At 37.7% G+C, this 20769-nt stretch overlaps 1 protein-coding gene across 3 annotated transcripts in view; it reads left to right on the top strand.

Moving 5' to 3' along the window:
* TRPM6 (transient receptor potential cation channel subfamily M member 6) overlaps positions 1-20769 on the top strand; it is a 120433-nt gene that overhangs the window by 5924 nt on the left and 93740 nt on the right. The window contains exons 2-5 of one of the 3 annotated variants that reach the window (XM_081505489.1): positions 5251-5476; positions 14211-14290; positions 16693-16731; positions 17560-17737. Coding sequence is in view for 2 of the 3 variants with exons in the window: in XM_081505478.1 (XP_081361604.1) it covers positions 10931-10948; positions 14211-14290; positions 16693-16731; positions 17560-17737 (315 nt within the window). In the remaining variant the exon portion in view is untranslated. Of the gene's footprint in view, positions 1-5250; positions 5477-10930; positions 10949-14210; positions 14291-16692; positions 16732-17559; positions 17738-20769 lie in introns of those variants that run through there. The other 2 variants (XM_081505478.1, XM_081505469.1) reach the window with 2 other exon arrangements.

The following is a 20769-nucleotide window of genomic DNA, read 5'->3' as shown; positions in this document are numbered from 1 at the left end:
CTTGGAGAAAACATACTCTTGGGATTATTTCCTTGTCCTGAGAGTTTAACATTCTCCTTTTATCTTCCTTGGGCTATGGGATAGGAGGACAGCTCAGGTTGCCCACACAAACCAAAGGAATTTAGGTCCAGGCAAAATTTGCATGTGATTAGAAGATCACAGAGCCTGAAAATCATATGCCATTTTGGAATGTCTAGCAAATTCTTTCCTTTCTCACTGATTTCTCTCACTTGCTGCTGAAAAAAAGAACAGGATGTGGTAATTGTAGATGATCTAGAAATATCAGCAGGGAGGCCAGAAGAGTAATGAAAGTAAGCAAGAGTCAGAAAAAGTAGTTTCACTGCTGACTGCACATTCTTCTGGCCTCAGGCAAGTTAGGTCAGTTTTCTTATCTGTAAAGCAAATGGCCACTGTTTGCTGGCCGTTTCTTTCTAAAGGTTGTGAATGTGCTTGGAGTTAGAGATTCCTTTGACAATCTGATGAAAGCTATAGATAAGTGACTCAAAAACTCACGGTGGAAACCTGACCTGCTGGGCACTCAGGCTTACTGGGCAATTTAAGCTCTGTCTAAAAATGACAGCCCACCCTTGGCCTTAACAGACCATTGCCAAATTAGAATGCAACCTAGTATTTCCAGATTCTGTTCTTTGCTTGCTTGTTTTTTTAAACTTTGCTCCTTGTTAAGGAAAATGCTGATGTATAGATTTTTTGTTGAACATGACACCTCTGGGTTTTTACATTTTTCTAGTTGCTTCAAAGGTTTTTGAAAACACTTTATGGGCTGAACAAAACACATTCATGGCCTGCTTTCTTCCTATGGATAGAAACATGTCTGTATTTGGTTTTCCACTATGGTTAAACCCAAATTATTTATGGGTTTATTTTGGGGCTTTTCTCTCTTTCTGCTTGTGCCACTTCCTCCTTAAATTTTTTTTTTTAGTGGATTTATTGAGATATGTTCACATATCATATAATTCACACATTTAAAGTATACAATTTAATGAGTTTTTTATCTTCACAGAGTTGTGCATCCGTCACCACAGTCAATTTTATAACATACCCACCATTCCTTATCCCCCTTAGCTGTCCCTCCATCTCCATCAGCCGCAGGCAACCACTGGTGTACTTTCTTTCTCTATGGATTTGCCTATTCTGGGCATTTTATATAAATAGACTCATACAATGTATATACCTTTGTGACTGATTCCTTTCACTTCGCCTAACATTTTCACGGTTCATCCATGTTGTAGCATGTAAAGGTACTTCTTTGTATCGCTGAATAATGTTTCATTGTGTGGATATATCGTGTTTTATTTGTCCATTCATCCATTGATGGATATTTTTGTTGTTTTTGCTCTTTTTTTGTGTGTGTATACTGCTATGAACATTTGTGTAGAGGGTTTTGTGTGGACATTTGTTTTCATTTCTCTTGGGCAGATACTTAGAAATGGACTACCGGGATCACATGGTAATTCTATGTTTAGCCATTTGAGGGACCTCCAGACTGTTTTCCACCGTGCCTGTACTGCTTTCATGCCCGCCAGTGATCTATGAGAGTTCCAATTTCTCCCCATCCTTGCCAATACTTTGTATTGTCTTAATTTTTGATTATAGCCATCCTAGTAGGTGTAAAGAGGTATCTCACTGTGATTTAGATTTGCATTTAAATGATTAATGACGTGGAAAATCTTCCTGTGTTCCCTGGTCAGTTGTCTATCTTCTTTGGAGAACAGCATATTCAGACCCTTGTGCAGCACTTATTTTCAATAGAGCTGTTGAGATTTTCTCTTGAGAAATGCACGTATTCATATCCATGCAAATGTTGTTATACAATTTCTAGGGGTTCATTACTCTCTTGATATCTCTCTCTGGGTCTAAGGATACCCACAGAGGTTGGGGTATGAAGCAGAGACTTTTCTGGGCACTTCATGTGCTTTATGTCACTCTTATACCTGCTAAGGACCTTATGGGATTTGTGTGAGGATCAGATCTTCAGGAAAGTGATTTGTAAACCCCAAATCACTATTCAGCTTCAGGGATTGGTACATGTGCAAGTTCTGAGGGTAAATGATGGTGAAATGAAGTCATTAAAGGCGTGGACTTGAATCTGACTACCTGTATTTGAATCCTGGTGTCATTTTTATGAACTATTGTGTTCTTGGGAAAATTACTCAACCTCTCTGACTCAATGTCCTCATTTGTAAAATGGAGATAATAACTGCAGCTACTTCCCACAGGCTCTGGGGCAGAGTTAATATAAACAAAGTGCTTTGTTTTGTGTAAGTAGGTGCATAGAGAGTGCTGAATAAATTGTTAACTTGCTGCTGTGGACTAAATGTTTGTGTCCCCCCAAAGTTCATATATTGAAGCTCCAATCTACAATGTGATGGTATTTGGAGGTGGAAACTTTGAGAAATAATTAGGTCTTCAGAGTGGAGCTCTCATGAATGGGATTAGTGCTCTTATAAGAAGAGACACAAAAGATTTGAATGCTTTCTCTGCCATGTGAAATTATAGTAAGCAGGTGGCTATTGTAAACAAGAAGAGGGTTCCCACCAGAACCCAACCATGAGGGCACCCCAATCTTGGACTTCCAGCCTGTAGAATGTTGAGAAATAAGTATATGTAGTGTGAGCCATCCAGCCTATGGTATTCTGTTACAGTAACCCAACTAAGATACCTGCTATTTATATTATCTTGGGGCTTTCCAGGTGGCATTAGTTGTAAAGAACCTGCATGGCAATGCAGGAGACCAGAGAGACTCAGGTTCAATCCCTGGGTTGGGAAGATTCCCTGGAGGAGGAAATGGCAACTCACTCCCATATTCTTGCCTGGGAAATCCCATGGACAGTGGAGTCTGGTGGGCTACAGTCCATAGCGTCGCAAGAATGGGACATGACTCAAGCGACTTAGCACATAAGCATATAGAACAGAATGGGCTTCCAAGGTGGCTCAGTGGTAAAAAATTCATCTGCCAATGCAGAAGACCCAGGTTCCATCCCTGGGTTGGGAAGATCCTCTGGAGAAGGAAATGGCAACCCTCTCTAGTATTCTTGCCTGGGAAACTCGGGAGGAGTTTCCAGAGGAGCCTGGCAGGCAGCCTACAGTCCATGGAACCACAAAGGGGTTGGCCATGACTTAGAGACCAAGCCACAACAACATAGAACAGCACAGGTTATTGGCTTATAGTGGAGCAGGTTGGCCTTTGAATATGAGAACACCTTTCTTCTTCCTGGAGGAAATAGATATCCTCTGTTGATATCTTAAAGAGCTAAGAGTTTTTTTTTTTTCCTATAAACTGAATCTTGTTATCTTAGGAAAGAGAATTTTCCTCCCAGAAGGATTTCAGTCCAGAGGGTACTTTACAGATCCCTGGCCTGGATCAGTTAATCCTAACTGACCTTTGTCACCTCTGTTAGTGTCTGTTTAAAGTGATTTAAAACAAACAAACAAAAACCAAACCCCCCAATTTTTGTGCTTATCTGGCCTAAAGAAACTCAGATTCCAAGTAGTCAGTATTGTTCTGTGATCAGGTCAAGTGAGTAGGTCTTGCTGGATTAAAACAAAGAGAGTCCAAAGTCTTAAGATTTAAACTCTTTATAGTATTAGCTAGAGTCTTTAGGGCAATCTTTTCTTGTTGCTACACCACACAGCTTGTGGGATCTTAGTTCCCTGACCAGGGATTGAACGCAGGACATAGCAGTGACAGTGTGGAGTCTTGATCACTGGACTGCCAGGGAATTCCCTGGCACAGTGTTAAGAAAGACAAACTAGGAGGGAGTCAGTGACTTGGCAGAAGACTTGACAAATTGGATCTTTGTTCTTGGTTGAGATAAAGAGGCAAGCCTCTCAGGCTCATGTTTTGGTCTCTTGAGCTGTTAATAGCCACTACTTGCAAGAATAGGCATTATTTCCAAGAGAAATCACAGTTTGAGAAGCAGCTCTTTTAGTGGAGATATTTCAGCTGGAAAGTGCATCTTGCTGGCTGGTGTTTTGGTTCAGCAAATACTGAATGTGAAAAGCAGGGTGGTAGATGAAGGAATAGGAGCCATTTACCCAGAAGGAGACATCTGAAGTCCTTCTCTGTGGGGTCTCCTTGATGTCAGAGTCCTTCATTTCAGTTTAACTGAAAGGACAAGCTCTGTAAGTTTCAGCTCAAGAAAGAGTTTCTAAGAATTACTGGAATCCCAATATGTTGTCAGTGTTGTTTTGTAACCCACAGACAGTGATGTGTGTGTGTGTGTGTGTGTGTATGGTGGGTGGGTTTTGTTAAAGAAAAATTTTTCATGGCGTTTGTTAAAGAGAGCAAGGAAGACCTGTCAAGAAAAAATGATTGCAATGGGAGTTTTCAGGAGGCAATAGAGATAGGGCTTAACTCCAAATACAAGGGAAGTGGAGATTTATTGGCAAGGAGCAGGATACCATCAGTGAATGGAAAGGGTTAAGAGGAAACATCAAGGCTAGGGAATTATTACTAGATCACTCAACAGGAGTCTTGCTGAAGCTGGGCCAGAGTAGAGTGATCAGATACCAAGCATGGGGGATTTTTGCTAAATTAACTCAGCTGAATTCTAAAAATTGACTAAGTGAGCTAATGACAGAGCCCAAGTTTGGGGCCTAGTTAGAAAGAGGATTCAAGTCAGAAAGAGCCTGACTCAAGTTTGGTCAGGGAAGAGAGTCTTCCTCAGCTTGTAGCTAGAAGTGATTAAGATAGAACATTCTTCTTTTTAATACAGTCACAAAATATGTGAGCATTTGAGTGACAGCTTCTTTAAAGAAGAAAGTTGCTTTTCTTTTGTTTAATCACTTTTTTAGAATTGTCTTTTTAGGTCATTTCAAGGTCTCTTCCTTATGAATAGAATATATTTCTTCTCATCTTAAAGTAACAGAAGAAATTAGATATAGAAGAAATGTCTTAATAATCAATACCCAGTGGAAATAAAAACCTATTGTGTAGTTTGGCTTTCAGTGACTTAGAAAAAGGCATTGTGCAATAACTGTGTTCCTCTTTCCTTCCTGAATTGCATTGAAAGTACAGTCAGTCTCTAAACAACAATATGGGAACTTTGAAAATCAAATATAACAACCAGAAAGAGAAGTTGGGAACTTTTTTCCTAGCAAATGATATTTCATATCTGCCAACCTCTGTTGCTCACAGAATTCTTGGTACCCCACTGACAAACTTCTGATTCTCTACTTCCTGGACCAACCTCATTCCATTAAAACATCTTTTTCCTCCTTGAATTTTAGGGGAATTGTTTGTTCTGGATGTGATTTTTTTCTGAGAAAAAGAAACAAACAACCAACCTGATTTGTACCCTACCCTAAGGAAATGGCAACCCACTCCAGTATTCTTGCCTGGAGAATCCCATGGACGGAGGAGCCTGGTAGGCTACAGTCCATGGGGTCGCAAAGAGTCGGACACGACTGAGCGACTTCACTTTCACTTTCACTAAATCTTTCAGCCTAAATTCAGGTAAAAATCTTAACAATTTCTATCTTTTAAGTTAAGCATTTCAAAGGTTTTAAAAACTAAGTTAAAAAATCCTAAAGATAAATGTAAAAATCTTGCATTAAGATGTAAGATTTAGGGGAGGTAATATTCTTAGTTGATAATGAGTGGAAGTCTCTTGGAAAAAAATATACCAAAATTGCATCCTGTGGAAACAAGTGTGTGATATCCTCAAAGGTGATCCTTGATTAAATATAATTAGGGGAACAATGGATAGTTTATTCCTTCTAGAGAGTCATATGAGCAGAAAACATTTTCCTACTGCTTATATGAGCAGAAAAGATTTTCTCCTTTCTTATCTGTTGTACTGGTGACATTTACACCAATTTCAAAATTACTTATTAAAAAAAAAAAAGTTACTGGTGCCTGGCTAACATGTTCCATGAAAGAGTAAAGGCTTAGAGTCCAAGAACTAAGAGCAATCCAAGAACTGTAACTAATGTTATACAATTATAACATCATGGTGGTGGTTGTGGTGGTTTAGTTGCTAAGTCACGTCCGAATCTTGGCAACCCCATGGACTGTAGCACACCAAGCTCCTCTGTCCATGGGATTTCCCAGGCTAAAACACTGGAGTGGGTTGCCATTTCCTTCTCCAGGGGATCTTCCCAACCCCAGGAGTTGAACTCAGGTCTCCTGCATTGCAGGTGGATTCTTTACCACCTGATCTATCTATTGCCTGCTACTATAACATTACAGCAAATCTGGTTTTTTTTTGGCTAAGTAGCAATTATGCACACAGTTGTAAAATGTTTACCTAAAGTGATTGTAATTAATTTTTTAAAATGTAAGTAGAATACCTGTTTCTAAGTGTAGCTAAAGAAATGCTGAGGAAAATGTATAGCTGGATAGCTGGATAGCTGGACGGTTGGAAATTATTTTAACAACCCCTGGGGTGAATTACCCAGGAAGAACAGGATTTATCCAGTTTTCTGATAGAGATTTCTTACAGACTAAAGAAGGAAACACATCTACCTTACCCTTGCTCTCCACTTCCTTTCCTTTCATTATACCTTGCTCTGACTTGTCCGCTTGCCCGAAATCTCCAATTACATGTCACACAGTTGGGTCGTCTGGGCACACATTTTTTTTTTTTTTAGTTAGCGTATTAGGGACATTCCTGTAAAGTCATATGATAGTTTCTCCATAGGCTGAACAGTGAGATACTCTTGGTGTTCCCCATCTTTCTTTCTTTCTTTCTTTCTTTTTTTTTTGGCTGTGCCTCATGGCATGTGGGATCTTAGTTCCCTAACCAGGAATCAAATCCGTGCTCCCTGCACCGCAAGAGTGGAGTGTTAACCACTGGACTGCCAGGGAAGTCCCCCTGCATCTATTTTAAATTTGTTGGATCCTCTACTGAGAGAGCATTTCCTATGCTTTGTGGTTCACAGAAAAGATACTGTACTATGCTGATGTTGTATTGTAAAGAGCTAGTAATGAAAAGGGACACTGTGATTCCACATGTGTATCGCCTGGCTTTCTGTTAAGATGCGCAAAGGAGAATGCTGCGATTTGCAGCCATCACAGCTAAATGGAGATGTGAAGAGCACAGAGCATATTCTGAAAAGCATAGATAAGAGGGTCTGGAGCAGAATTACCAAGAAGGGAAAATTTGCCACTCCACTGCTTGCCTCTGTCTCAAGAAGAAGCATTTTCCTCAAGGCTGAGTCTTCCTCCTTGGCTATTCATATTATTTTGTTTCCTGCTCCTCACCCCCAAAGTCTCTAAAGTCATTTTTATTCTCTCTTCCATCTTCACTCTTTTATCTACACACATGGTTGCAGCTTTCTTAACATAAAGTCAACCTCTCAACTTTGTCTATTAAACACAGTGCATAAGAGTGCTAGTGCTTGTATTCCATAGAACCTGCTCCATTCTGTAGACGTGGTTTGTATCTGTCTCACAGTTGTGAATAGCATTTAAAGCATTTAGCACAGCCCTTGACATATATGAAAGTCTACATAAGCATTGACTTTGCTTTATATTGTTGATCTAGTGGCTGTTTTATTTCTTTCTTCCAAAGATACCTTACACTAGCTGCCTTCTCTGTTTTACAATCTACTTCCTGATTCTCTCTCAATCTGTGTATTTGTCATGGACAACCAAAATTGTCCTTCTTACTTTCTTTTCATTATTAAACACTTCTCAGTATTTCTTTGAAAGTACCTACTTTTGTAATAATACAAACTTCAGAGGGAAAAATGTTCTCCCTTCTCAACTTCAGGTATCGTGTCATCCCGATTAATAACTCTCTGGTCTTTATTCCCTGAACTTTATTCTATACCCTATGCTTAGATATTCCCAAAGATTCCTGGCTCTTTTATCTTCTCTGTTTTCTCCTCCCCAGTGACTTTGTGGCTTTTGTTGTACCTTAACATTGGTGTCTTCTGAATTCTTCTTCAGGCCTAAGTCTCTACATTTCTAACCACCATTGAACTTCATCAGTCACCTTTCAAAACTTTGTCATCTTTTGGGGGCTTCCCTGGAAGCTCCATGGCTAAGACTCCAAGCTTCCAATTCAAGGCATGTAAGTTTGATCCCTGGTTGAGGAACTTAAGATCCTACGTGATGTGCAGGGAAAAAAAAATCTTTGTCATCCTTCAAGGACTTTCTTTTGTGTCCTCCTTGAAGCCTCCCCCAAATACTGGCAGACAGAAGGGATTTCTACTTCCAAGGAGTCCCACAGCCTGCTCTTGTGCCATACTTGGTATTAATATCTATCAGTAAACATAGGTTCTTCTCTTTTGGTGTTAGTCTCTGGGACCCAATTTTATTTATTATTTTTATTAGAATTATATAATATGCCCACCAAAGTATTTTGAATGAATGAATGAATAAAGCTATCATTCTTATAAGTGAAGAGTAGGTAGACTGACAGAACATATACTGCCTGTGAGTTCTGGAGGGCTTATCCAGTACTTACCATGCTTTAGGGACGTCTTTGGGAGGAACCATGTGGTAGGTACTAAAGTCAGACGTAAAGGTAAAAATAAATGCAGTCAAACGTATCCTTCAAAAGTCTCCTACATTGCTCAGAAAGAGAAGTATGTGAAGATTTCATCTCTAACTGCTTTTTTCTCTATGTTGGAATTTTCTTCAGTTGAACACCGGATTAAATAGGTGATGTTGAAATACTGCAGTGCACTCACTGAGATGAGATGTGCAGAGTAAGATATGCATGTGGGACCTGAGACCAGCCAGGAAACAGCAGATCCTGTCTCTCATTCACACTGAACCCTAGTGCCTATATGCGGTCACTTTTAGGCAGTGATCTTTCATGTGTGGTACCGCTGGGGACTCCTCAGGATCTGTGAGACCCTTTCAAAGTTCCTCAAAGTCAAAATTATTTTTATACTGGTACATTATTTCCCTTTTCCACTCATTCTATCATAAGCATACAGTGGAGTTTTCCAGACGTTACATGACAAATCCATGATATCTAAAATGTTTATTAAAATACTATTTCCTTTTTCCAACTTCATGTCCCTGTCGGGTCAATTCTTTTTATGTACGTCAACCAAAACCGCTTTGTAAAAGATTGAATGCAGAAGCAGATATAAGAATCCTGCTGTTTAAGCCAGACAAAAATACAATGCTAAGCCAGACAAAAATGCAATGCTTTTCTCATAAACCTTTTAAAAAATACTTTTCATGAAAAATATATTATTTATTTTAACATGTATTAGGTTGATTATAATTATTGATTTTTTTAAATGAATTGATGGGAAGATACTTTAAAAAGTCCCAGTTTAGTTGAACCATTAGCATCATTTTTTTTGTATAATTAAAAACTCCATCCTGAAAAAAAAAATAAATAAATAAATAAAATAAAAAGTCCCAGTTTTAATTTCTAATATGTAAATATTGGTAGCTATATTCCACAAGTGAAAGTTCTGTGGAGGTCCTTGGTAAATTTAATGAATAAGGAGTTCTAACTCCCCAAAGTTTGAGAGCTGCTTCTCGTGGGCATGCTGTACTTCTGAATGTGGAATGGCGTTGAAATTGCCCACACTAAACATTTTATATCTTTTCTCTCACCTTTCTTCTTCTAGTCCCCTCTCATTCTTTTATTTTCCACTTTAAAAAAATTGAAGTATAGTTAATTTACAATGTGTTAGTTGCAAGTATACAGCAAAATGATTCATTATACATGCATATATATGTATGTGTTCTTTTTCAGATTCTTTTTCATTGTAGATTATTATAAGATATTGAATACAGTTTCCTGTGCTATACAGTAGATCCTTGTTATTTACCTATTTTATATATAATGGTGTGTATATGTTAATTCTAAACTCCTAATTTATCTCTCTCCACCTCCCCTCACCGCCCATTATCCCCTTTGGTAGCCATAAGTTTGTTTTCTGTGTCTGTTAGTCTATTTATGTTTTGTAAATAAATTCATTTGTATCATTTTTTTAGATTCCCCACATAAGTGATATCATATATAATATTTGTCTTTCTCTGACTTACTTCACTCAATATGATAAGCCCTCTCTTACTCTTTTAGCAAAGATTTTGAATTAAATATGTGATATGTGTGATATTTAAATATGTTAAATATATGATGTGTGTCTGCATGGAATTGCAAGCAGCAGTGTTCTTTATGCCCTGTTACACTTAGAAAGTGAAACAAGTAATCTTCACTGTATATATACCTTACTATGGATAACATAAATGCCATTGCCTGTAGCCTGTAATTCATAGTAAAGGCTTTGTTGTCACAGAGGATGGTGGGTTTTCTAAAAGTCAATTATTTGAGTATAGCTCTGCTAATAATAAAGCTTCACTCTAAGAAACTTCTCTGCACTATGTTCATTTAGGTGTAGTACTAGTAAAGTTTTGGATAATATAAGAAGATATCTGTAGCATAAATAAAGACCATCTGTATACCTGAATAACAAATTTGTGAATGTTTTGCTGAGTGGAAATTGGAGATTGAGTATATCTAACTTGAAAACCTTCTTAGAGTGGTTCTACAGTAAATAAGCCCAGCATTCAATTAAACTCTGTATTTCACTATCCAGGGATCGTTGTAAAGAACACTCATAAAAGAAGCCTCCCATTTCCTTTTCCCTACTTATCAAAATGATTTCACATGATCTGAAGTTATAAACATCTTGTTTGCAAGTTTAATTCCCTAAGGATAAGGCTGAGCATGTGTGACAGCAGAGGAAAGGATGTCTTCTGATTGTCATTTGAAATTGTGTTTTTGAACTAACATTAAGAGAGCTTTCACCAATTTGGGCTGTGGAGGGATGTATGACATTTTAACTTGAACATTTTATGAAATATTCTACTAAGCAGGTCACTGTTGAGTTCTTCTAATTCCCCATTAGAATCTGTGGAGAATTCATAAATGTTTTACTGATATACTCATGAGTTTATATAATCTAAATAGTCATTCTGAAGTTCTAAATGCTTTTGCTCAGTAAGGCAGTATATGAAAATGTCAGTAAAATTTCTCACCCAATCGGGAGAAGTGGCATTTTAGGGAATTGCGAGTTACTTAGTTGATATTCTATTAAAGATGTTACCATTAAAAAAAGAAGAAAAATAAAAAAACGTCATTACCGTCAAAACAGTGCTTACCTTTGACTACCCAAGGAGAAGAAAACCTGAAAGGTTATTTTGTGTTCATGAAGAAGTACTCCTAAATCCTGCCTTCTGGAAAGATTATTTACTGGAAAACCAGTGAAGTTAACTTGTGGCAGTGTGGTGAGCCAGATCCTCGGGTTTGGGTTATTTTAGATTTGGATGGCCTTTACCTGAAACTCTTAATCTCAGATCAAGTGAGTCCCATGAAGTATCCCTCAGATTATGGACAAAATGCTGTGGGAGACCCGGAGCTGAGTCTCCCAGTAGATGGGCTGGCTTTGCAGATGCATTTCCCCAGCCAACACATCCATCTGCCTGGCACTCAGTTTGAATGTGTCCTTGCTCCAAGGAAGGGGCTGTGTAGAGAAAATAAAAAATGTCAGTCTGGAGTGTGAAAATATTTTCTGTATTTGATCCATTCAGGTGCTTCCCTGCATACTGTAGATTCCATGATAAATAAACTAATGCCTATCTTGAAGTAGACTGTAATAATGTTGAGAAGAAAACAACTGAATAGATGTGAATAAGTGTTGTGTGTATGAAAACATAGATATAAAAGAAAGTAGTCAGTTTTACCTGGAAAAAGTATGTTTTAAATGTTTAATTTTTTTAAGTATGAAAAAGTTAAAAAAAATTACTTGTTAGCTGTGTGCCCTTCAGCACCTAATCACACAGTCCCCTGGATATTAAAAAAGAAAAATCCATGAACATTTAGAAGAATTTTTCTTTTTTAAAATTAAGAAATGCCTCTAAGACTATTCCTTCTCAGAGATTCCCCTGAGAAAGAATCTGTTATCTGGAAACCCTAAAAAGCCCCAGTGTAGAAATACTTTCAGTGACATCAGGAGTTAATTCATGTATGGCTACCATTAGAGGACTAGTCTTGGGCATTTCTTTGCTGTTCACCACCCTCACCCCAGTCCTGGGCATGTAAAATCTGATTATATATTAGGGTGAGGCAAACTTTGTGCCAACACAGCCTAAGACCAGCATTATTTTCCTTCTTTTCCGTCTGCCTTTCCCTTCCCTAAATAACACCCACAATGAAAACACAACCTCATTGCCCCAGTATATAAAAAATACCCAGTCTATAAAGACTGCCACGATTGCTGCAGAAATGGCATATTCTCTACTGTCAACAACAATGTGCTGCTCCAAGTGGCAAACACATGTCGATTATTTGCCCTGAATAGATTTGGGCTATTGAATCAGAACCAACAGACATATGGCTTCTAATAGTACTCTGTTGAACTGAACATGGGGGGACCTCTTCCACAGGTGCTGAAGTGTACATTGCAAAGGCTACCATTATGAGGTAGGGACAAAAAAAATAAAGTTCTAAGTTGAGAATTGTTTTGAAACGCTTGCAAATTAGGCCTGCTTTTCTTTTCCTGTAGTTTTGAGATAAGATATGGGAGCTGCAGGAGGAAGGTTTCCATGTTCTTGTTAGGGCACAGGTTTCCTGTTTACACCCTTGAAGAGAAAATTGTATACATGAATTCTCGAAGTTCTATTTTAAGTGTGTTCATTTGTTGCTCATTCTGTAATCATTGGGTCGGGCCCTGGGGCAACAGCAATGACTGGCTTGGGGCCTGTTACGAACTGGAGTCTCGTGGGGAAAAATGGACCCATAAAAATCATTCTTTGTAATATGAGAGATCCTAGGAGGGAGACTTGGAGCTCACCAAAGTATTTTTCTATGAAAAAAATACACCAGTGTTAAGTTCCCATGCTACCAACCAAAAAGCTACTTTTTACCTCTGATATTACCAATAATAATAACTAAGCTTTATTGAGCCTTAATAGGTCCCAAGGAGAAATCTAAGCTTTTAATTCCTTTCAATAGCCCAGTAAGGTATTACTATTATTGTTATCTCCATTTTTAATAGATGAGCAAACAGGTATGAAGAAAGTAATTTGCCCAGATAGTTCTACTAGAGTTGGCTGTCTAGCCTTTTAAAAGAAGGGAATATTTGAGCATAGCTTGCTTAATTTATTATATACATAGGCCCCTAAATTAAGTTCTCTTTTTGGAGCTATTTTTAATAGTTAATTGTTACACATGAGGTTTAACGATATCAATTTGTTATCCATTTCCTTCTTTTTATTCTGAGTTTCTTCAGAGTAAGAACTTTGTTTTATTTGCCATAGGATTCCCAGCATGCCACATGGAGGCCTATTCTAAAATGTTTGTTGAACGAATTCAGATATTTTGAAATTTAGCCAATAACATGCTATGTTTATACAATGTGTATGTAGCAAATTCTCCCTTAAAGAAAGCGGTAAACTAAGGCAAGTTTGAATGACCAGAAATTGAGTTCATTTGGGAATAGCAGAGGAATTGTAATTTGGGAAATGCATGCTGTCACAAGCTACAGGTGAATCTGTTGAGGGTTTAGGACAGGGAGTGCAAAGAAGGGGGCATCCAGCCAGAGTCCAAGCAGTAATTCATTGTCTTGAGGATGGGAGAGACTGTTGGTGGATGGTTACTGGTCAGGAAGTAAGTCTCATTTCCTGTGAATAGGGCATTTATCCTGTGAATCGGCAAATCAGTTTTTCAGTTAAGGTGCCTTTTGAGGGTGCATGTGCAGTATTCCCCATTACGTATCCTCCACATTAGTTTTAGATTGAATTCCTTTCATAGCATCTTGCTGAGATTACAGCCCTCCTCTGACATTCTTTCCAGCTTCCTGTCAAATCTTAGCCAAAGTGGGACTTTATAAGTGAGATGTTTGAAGTTTAAGAGCTTCATATTCACTCTATAGGGTTACGGTGCAAGATTTAAAAGTGACTTTCGGAAGAATTAAGAGAATGCTTCAGCTATATCTTTACTTCCTTGGTAGAGTTTTGTGCATTTAGGGATCTTACATTTAAATGAGATTATGGACCAGTTAACTTTGGGAATATTTTTGCATTCCAATTATTTCTGTCGATATTGTCTGTAATAGAAGCCAATGAATGTTTAGTCTGTTTGGGGTTGGTCTTGGCATTTTAATTAGTGTCTATTATAATTAAACATATCTTGCCTACCTGGCCTACTGTGGTTATACTGAGTTCTCATTTCATTAGGCTACAAAAATGATGACATTTTTCTATTCAGTCCCAGAAATCTTGGATTGAAGGAGTGTTCAACAAGAGAGAATGTAACAAAATCATACCCAGCTCTAAAGACCCTCACAGGTATAATTTTTAATTACATTTTTCTTTTTAAACCTACAGTACTTGGAAGACTGCTTATTGAAATTTAGAGCTATGGCTTGTTTACCTTGGCAGAGCCACTGTTGCTATTTTGGTAAATTTTACTCTTGCTTTATCTTTGATATACTTGTTTGTCTAGTGGGAGGATAGATAGCAGGGAAGTATATAGTCCTACATCTATTCCACTTGGGTTTGGATTCGAAATTTATAACTTTTGAGTATTGGATATTTCAACATAGTGTGAATTCCTTATCCCCAGGTGTCTATGGAATATAGTAGCTGGGATACTTCAGGACTCCATGCTCAGGTTATAGAAACAGTTAATTTTTTCCTCCTGCAGGCTTTTTCCTTGAGCAGATAATGGGCAGCAGAATGAAATGACTTGAGTTTGACCACTCCGAGTTCTTGACAATCCTTTGAAAACTCTACTTGTAGAACAAAGTTCAAAACAGTAGCCAGTGAAAGATAGAGGAAGACAGGGCTGTGGAAAATTTCCCAGGGTAATGGATCCATGAAATTAAGGTTGGGTAGCATTGCCCTTAGGGAAAAGAGTTAAAAGGAAAGGAAAATAGGAGAGCAGTGTTTTAATTAGGGGGACCATTCTATTTTTAGATTCTGTTGGGCAATTAACCTTATATTCATTTGAAGTTTAGAAATCACAGCTGTGTGTTCATGAAAGATAGCACCATGAGGTCACTGAAATTCTAGTTCTCTGAGGATGATGACTAAAACAGTGTTCTTTGCATTTGTTAAATATTTACTAGTCCCACCCTCTTTGAATTACCTGTGGCTTATAAGCCCTGTGATTGGAAATCCTCATTTTACCTGCTTGTGAAATGTTTACAGAATAAAAAGTCAGGGTAACCTTGTTTTTTCCCTTCATCTTTTATGACATTTTGTAGTATGATGATGGATGCAGTGGAAAGCAGATTGAGTTCAGGTGACTCCCACTGCTCTGTAAATGGAAAATCATCTTCACAGTCACTTTGAACTTCATGAAATGTGGTAAACTGTAGGTCATTAGCCCACAGACTCAAGAAGAACATCAATGATCATAATTCCATGAATGGTCTAAGATGTACTACTTTTTATTGGAAGAAATTAGTTTCTCTTTTTTTTGTGATTGTAAAAAAAAGATTAATGGATGATTATGGCTATTTCTCCTATGCCAGCCTTTTTCTTAGACCCTAGTAAAATTCTCAAAACTGTAGCCTTCATGTAGTTTTCTTCCTTACAGTACACAGCAAAAGAGTGTAGGTGGTTCATTATTTTAAACTTAGATAAAAGTTGATCTTTTACTGATTCTTTTTGTACCTCCTAATAAGAAACAAATCTGATGGACTTGAGTACAGTGCCTTTTTTTCCCCCCTCATTTTGAACTTGTTGAGGGAAAAAAAATTCTAAAAGGCTGAAACATTCATCTCTGAATAATTTAGAATGACTGATTTTATGAACACTATCTTTTATTCCATTATTTTAACTAGACTTCTTTTCTAGTTAAAACTTCTTCAGGGACTTCCCTGGTGGTCCAGTGGTTAAGAATCTACCTTGCAATGTGGGGAACAGGGCGGGTTTGATCCCTGTGCAGGGAATTAAGATCCCACATGCTGCAGGGCAGCTAAGCCCTTGCACCATAACTGTTGAATTCATGCACTCTAGAGCCTGAGAAGCACAATTCGAGAGCCTGCTTGTTACAACAGAAGATCTGCCATGAGGCTAAGATTTAAAAATCTTATTTTTACAAAACAAACAAAAAGTCTTCAGACTTAAAAATGTGATCATTGATGGCCATAATGCTAACTCCCAAATCCAGGAGGCTTTTTTGAATCATAAAAAGGAGATTAATAAAGATAACAATTATATTCACACCAACTGTTCCTCAATTTGACAGTGTTTAGGCCAACTGTTCCTCAGTTTGACAGTGTTTAGGGTTTTAAAATTGTATATGTATATTTTCTTACTTAATTCTTAAGAATTCTGTTATCTTCATAGTATAATATTAGTAGCCAACATTATTATACAAACTGCAGTGTACCAGATATTGTAAGACACTTTACATATATTATCACTCTTAATCCTTTTGATAACTGTATGGGTCAGATATTATTTTCATATATGAAAACTGGGGCTTAGAAGAATTGTTAAATCATTGGGATTTAAATCCAGGTATTTTGGTTCCTAACTCTGTTCTGTTAATTAGATCATAGTTGCTAAGGTGTAATTATATATGGTAAATGACATAGGGGAATATTTGGGAGGTAGTATGTATGAATACTCAGTAATCCTGATTTCCAGACTATAGAAAATTAACATATTTATATATGAATTAAATTTGTTTTAAAATATATTAATAAACTAACAGTGGTTTTATCTATTTTATTTAGATGCACTGCAGGATGTCAGGTCTGTCAGAATTTAATCAGGTAAGCCTTAGATAAAAAATTCTATATTTATGTATATCTCTGAAGTCACATCTCTATTTTTGGATTGGTTAATATTCCTTTTGATGTGCATTTTACATATTACATGCGGATATTTTCTTAAGTCTGGGATTTTTTTTGTGAAAACAGCTTTTTTGAAGTATAGTTGACATAAAATAAACTGTACATGTTTAAAATATACAATTTGATGTTTGTTTTTGTTTTCTTTACTATTTTAATCATTTTTAAGTGTATAGTTCGGCAGTGTTAAGTATATTCACACTGTTGTGTAATGGATCTTTACAACTTTTTCATTTTGTCCATCCATTCATCAGTAGATGTTCAGAATTTTTAAATTTTGTTCATATATTCATCTGTTGATGTTTCTTCTAGCTCTTGCTTATTGTGAATAATGCTGCTATGAACATGGGTGCATAAGAGATTTTTAGTGTTTTCTTAAAGCATCCCCAAAATGATTCTAATGCACAGCTAAGGGAGAGAACCTCTGAGAATGTTTTTAAACTTAGAGAATAACCCAGTGTTTGAAATCTAATATAAACCTCAATGTGAAGTTTTAAAAACTGTTGATATATGTCATCTACACATTACCCCAGAAACATGTAGAAACATTGAATCTGTTTTCTTTTTTTAAAATTTTTTGACCATGACATGTAGAAACTTAGTTATCCAACCACGGATTAAACCCATGCCCCCTGCAATGGAAGCATGGAGTATTAACTAGTGGACCACCAGGGAAGTTCCCATTACCTCTATTTCCTATTCTAAGATTGTGTGTTTCTATTTTAAATTGGTTTTTATGTCAAATTTAAGGTGTTACTGTGGACTATTGATTAGAGACCATCATGGGATAGATTATACTCGGACAGCCTCAGCTGCCAGCGGTAGTGAAGATGAACAATGGTCTGTTGAAAAGCACACAACGAAAAGCCCTACAGATACCTTTGGCACGATTAACTTCCAACATGGAGAGCACATCCACCACTCCAAGGTTTGCTAATAACTCACATTATTTTGCTGGTTTCTAAACAGAGGATATAACCTCCAAATGTATCTCCAAATAGAATTTCCAAGTGTAGATGATCAGATGACCAGATTTTATTGCAAAGGCGATCCATGTTGTTGACCTGTTGACAAAAATGACTCGGTTGTTTGCTTTATATTTGAGGCGCAGTTCCCAGATGTGGTGTGGCCAGCTCTTTATTTGATTGACCTCTTTCAAGCCAGCTTTTTTTTTTTTTTTAGTTCTACCAGTTTATTGCTACCAACCCATCTCCCTCCACCCTCACACACACGTGCTTAGTCATGTAACCCCATGGACTGCAGCCCACCAGGCTCCTCTGTCCATGGACTTTTCCAGGCAAGAATACTGGAGTGGGTTGCCATTTCCTTCTCCATCAAGCCAGCTTTTATGCCCCCTGCAGAAGAGAATGGCTTATTACTCTTGAGGCAGTTGCCAAAGGGTTGCCCTTCCTTCGGGAATGTACAAAAGTGACTACCAAAGAACAGATTTCACCAGAAGTGTGGCCATAGCAATTCCCAGTAGCTTAGCCTGTGGCTGATGGGGGTGATTTCTTTCTGTACCCTCTGAATGTTAGTGCTGGGCTTTCCAGGCCAGTTTTCCTCCTGTGTCTAACATGGTAATTTTGTATGTGATTTGCATAGTTATTGACAGGTCAGCTGTCTCTGTTGAGCTTGTTAACTACTCACTGCTTTTTTAGAGGCAGCTTTCCCTGAGGAAAATGCAGGGGGCGCTTGCCTCAGAAAAGCTCAGAATCAGCTGTGCCCTGGAGTGTCACCATCAGTTAAATGGATTTGAAAGAATAATTTTTTTTTCCTTATGTTTTAACAAGTCTCAAGTTTATTTTTTCTCTCTCTCTCTTTTTTTTATATTGGAGGATCATTTCCTCATCATGTTGTGTTGATTTCTCTCATATAACAATGTGAATCAGCAACAGTTTTAATAGTGCCATAATAATAAGGTTTCATAATATAATTGTATAGTAGTCTACATTTCTGGTTACTAATCCTCTTGCACCTGACTTTGTGCATTGACTTTTCCTTCAGTTGGCAAGAAAACTGTCCTCGGAAGCTGACTTTCATAGAACTCTTTATGTGATTTTTCCCTTAGGTTTTTGTCTTCTTCCTTTCGCTTTTATGTTGATTCATAATCATCATCATTTACTCATTTTTTTCAGTCCATTCAGCAGATCTTTATGGTTCAATCCCTGGTTGGGGAAGATGCCTGGAGAAGGAAATGGCGACCCACTCCAGTACTCTTGCATGGAAAATCACATAGGCTACAGTCCATGGGGTCACGAAAAGTCGGACCTGACTGAGCCACTTCACTTCACTTCACTTCAGAGTTTGCTATGCCCCAAAGACCATATGTTCTGTGTACTAACATTGCTTACAGTCTAGTGAGGGAAACAGGAAATGAACATACGATTACTATAGACAGTGTAGATGTTATGAAAGGGGAGTACAGGGTCCTTTGAGAGAATGAAAAGCAAACTTCTGTTTTTCTTGGGTTGGGTGTGTATGTCAAGGAAGCCATCTGAGAGTAGGGATGGCTATGCTGAGATGGGAAAGGTGAGTGAAGCAGAAGGGTAACACCACTCTAGGCATGAGGAATAACTTGTATGAGGGCCAAGGGAAAATAGGGTATATTTAGGAAAACTGAAAGCATAGTCAGACAGATCTCCTGATCACTAATACGTTTTATGCTTAGCATTAGGCTCCTGTTACCTACTCTGTGCCTGAATGCATTTTATTTGACCTCTCAGAAGAGGAGCAGCTACCCTTATACTTCAGCCTGGAACTGAACTTCAGGCTTAGGGTGCATAGCAGGAGAGCTTGTGAGAGCTGGTTACTCACCTTATACTTCAGCCTGGAACTGAACTTCAGGCTTAGGGTGCATAGCAGGAGAGCTTGTGAGAGCTGGTTACTCATCCCTCTGGCTGCATTTGCCTTCCCAGTTGTTAGCCCTCGCACCTCCTTCCACAAAGGATTGGAGGTGAGTTAGTTATAAAGGAGGAGGAGGGGAAGGTGAGAGTTGTTAACCCTTAGCACCACCTTTGGTTGGCTTTTGGAAGAAAAGACTGCTGCTGATAATTTAGTTAATCAAGGGTGTTTATCCTGAAATCTCAAGAAGTATATTCTAAGACTAAAAGTACTTAGGGTTGAAAGAGAGTGCTACCTGGGAGAAAGAGTTGCGATAGAAGAACTAAACCAGAGCTGCTTCTCTGCCTTTATTTATTACTTGGAGCAACATAAACCATAGCACAAAGGTCAACTTGTATTTTCCCTGCTATTTGTATACATGGTAAAGCCATGGTGACTCAGTTTCCTCACTTGTAAATTGAATCCTAGTTACCCTTAGATTCTTTCTACTATTCAATACATTCTGTGATGGCTGCACCATCCTCATGTTCAGAATTCCTAATATTTTAATTATCAAATAAAGGGATTATGTTTTAAGAATTTCAAAGGTGAAGACAATTGTTTTAAATCACTATCACTTTCTGGAGGATCATGTGATAATTCCTATTTGCATATTTATGGCGATCTCTACCTGTGGTTATAGATTCATGGTTTCTTGTAGCTCTTATCCTATAAATCTGACTTATCCTTGCTGTTGGTTGCCTCACACTCATCTCAATATGATTTTAACAATCTGTAAGTGGCTGCATTGGCTGGGAAAAGAAAGCCAGTCATACACTTTTTAATTTGGGGCAAAATGACAAATGATTCTGGGGCTGTCTGATTTCCCTCTTTTTGTTTTTGGTTACATTGACCCTTTTGTGAAAAGTGTATATTTTAGGGAAAAAAGTTTTTAGAGAGATTATATGTATATATATATATATAAATAATATCATTAGAATGTAAAATTTGAAATAAATATACATGCTCCTGGATCTTAATTTAAATTATGCAAATATGTAAGTATATGCATCTCAAGGGGTGTACAATAGTTGTCAATAGTGGATGAAAAAGATATGCACATATGTGAAATGACCAAGA

Source organism: Giraffa tippelskirchi, chromosome 1, assembly GCF_054371585.1.
Source record: "Giraffa tippelskirchi isolate mGirTip1 chromosome 1, T2T-mGirTip1v1.2.pri, whole genome shotgun sequence".
Lineage (NCBI taxonomy): Eukaryota > Metazoa > Chordata > Mammalia > Artiodactyla > Giraffidae > Giraffa > Giraffa tippelskirchi.
Note: the sequence above shows the minus strand (reverse complement) of the source record. Positions and strands in the feature narration are given on the sequence as shown.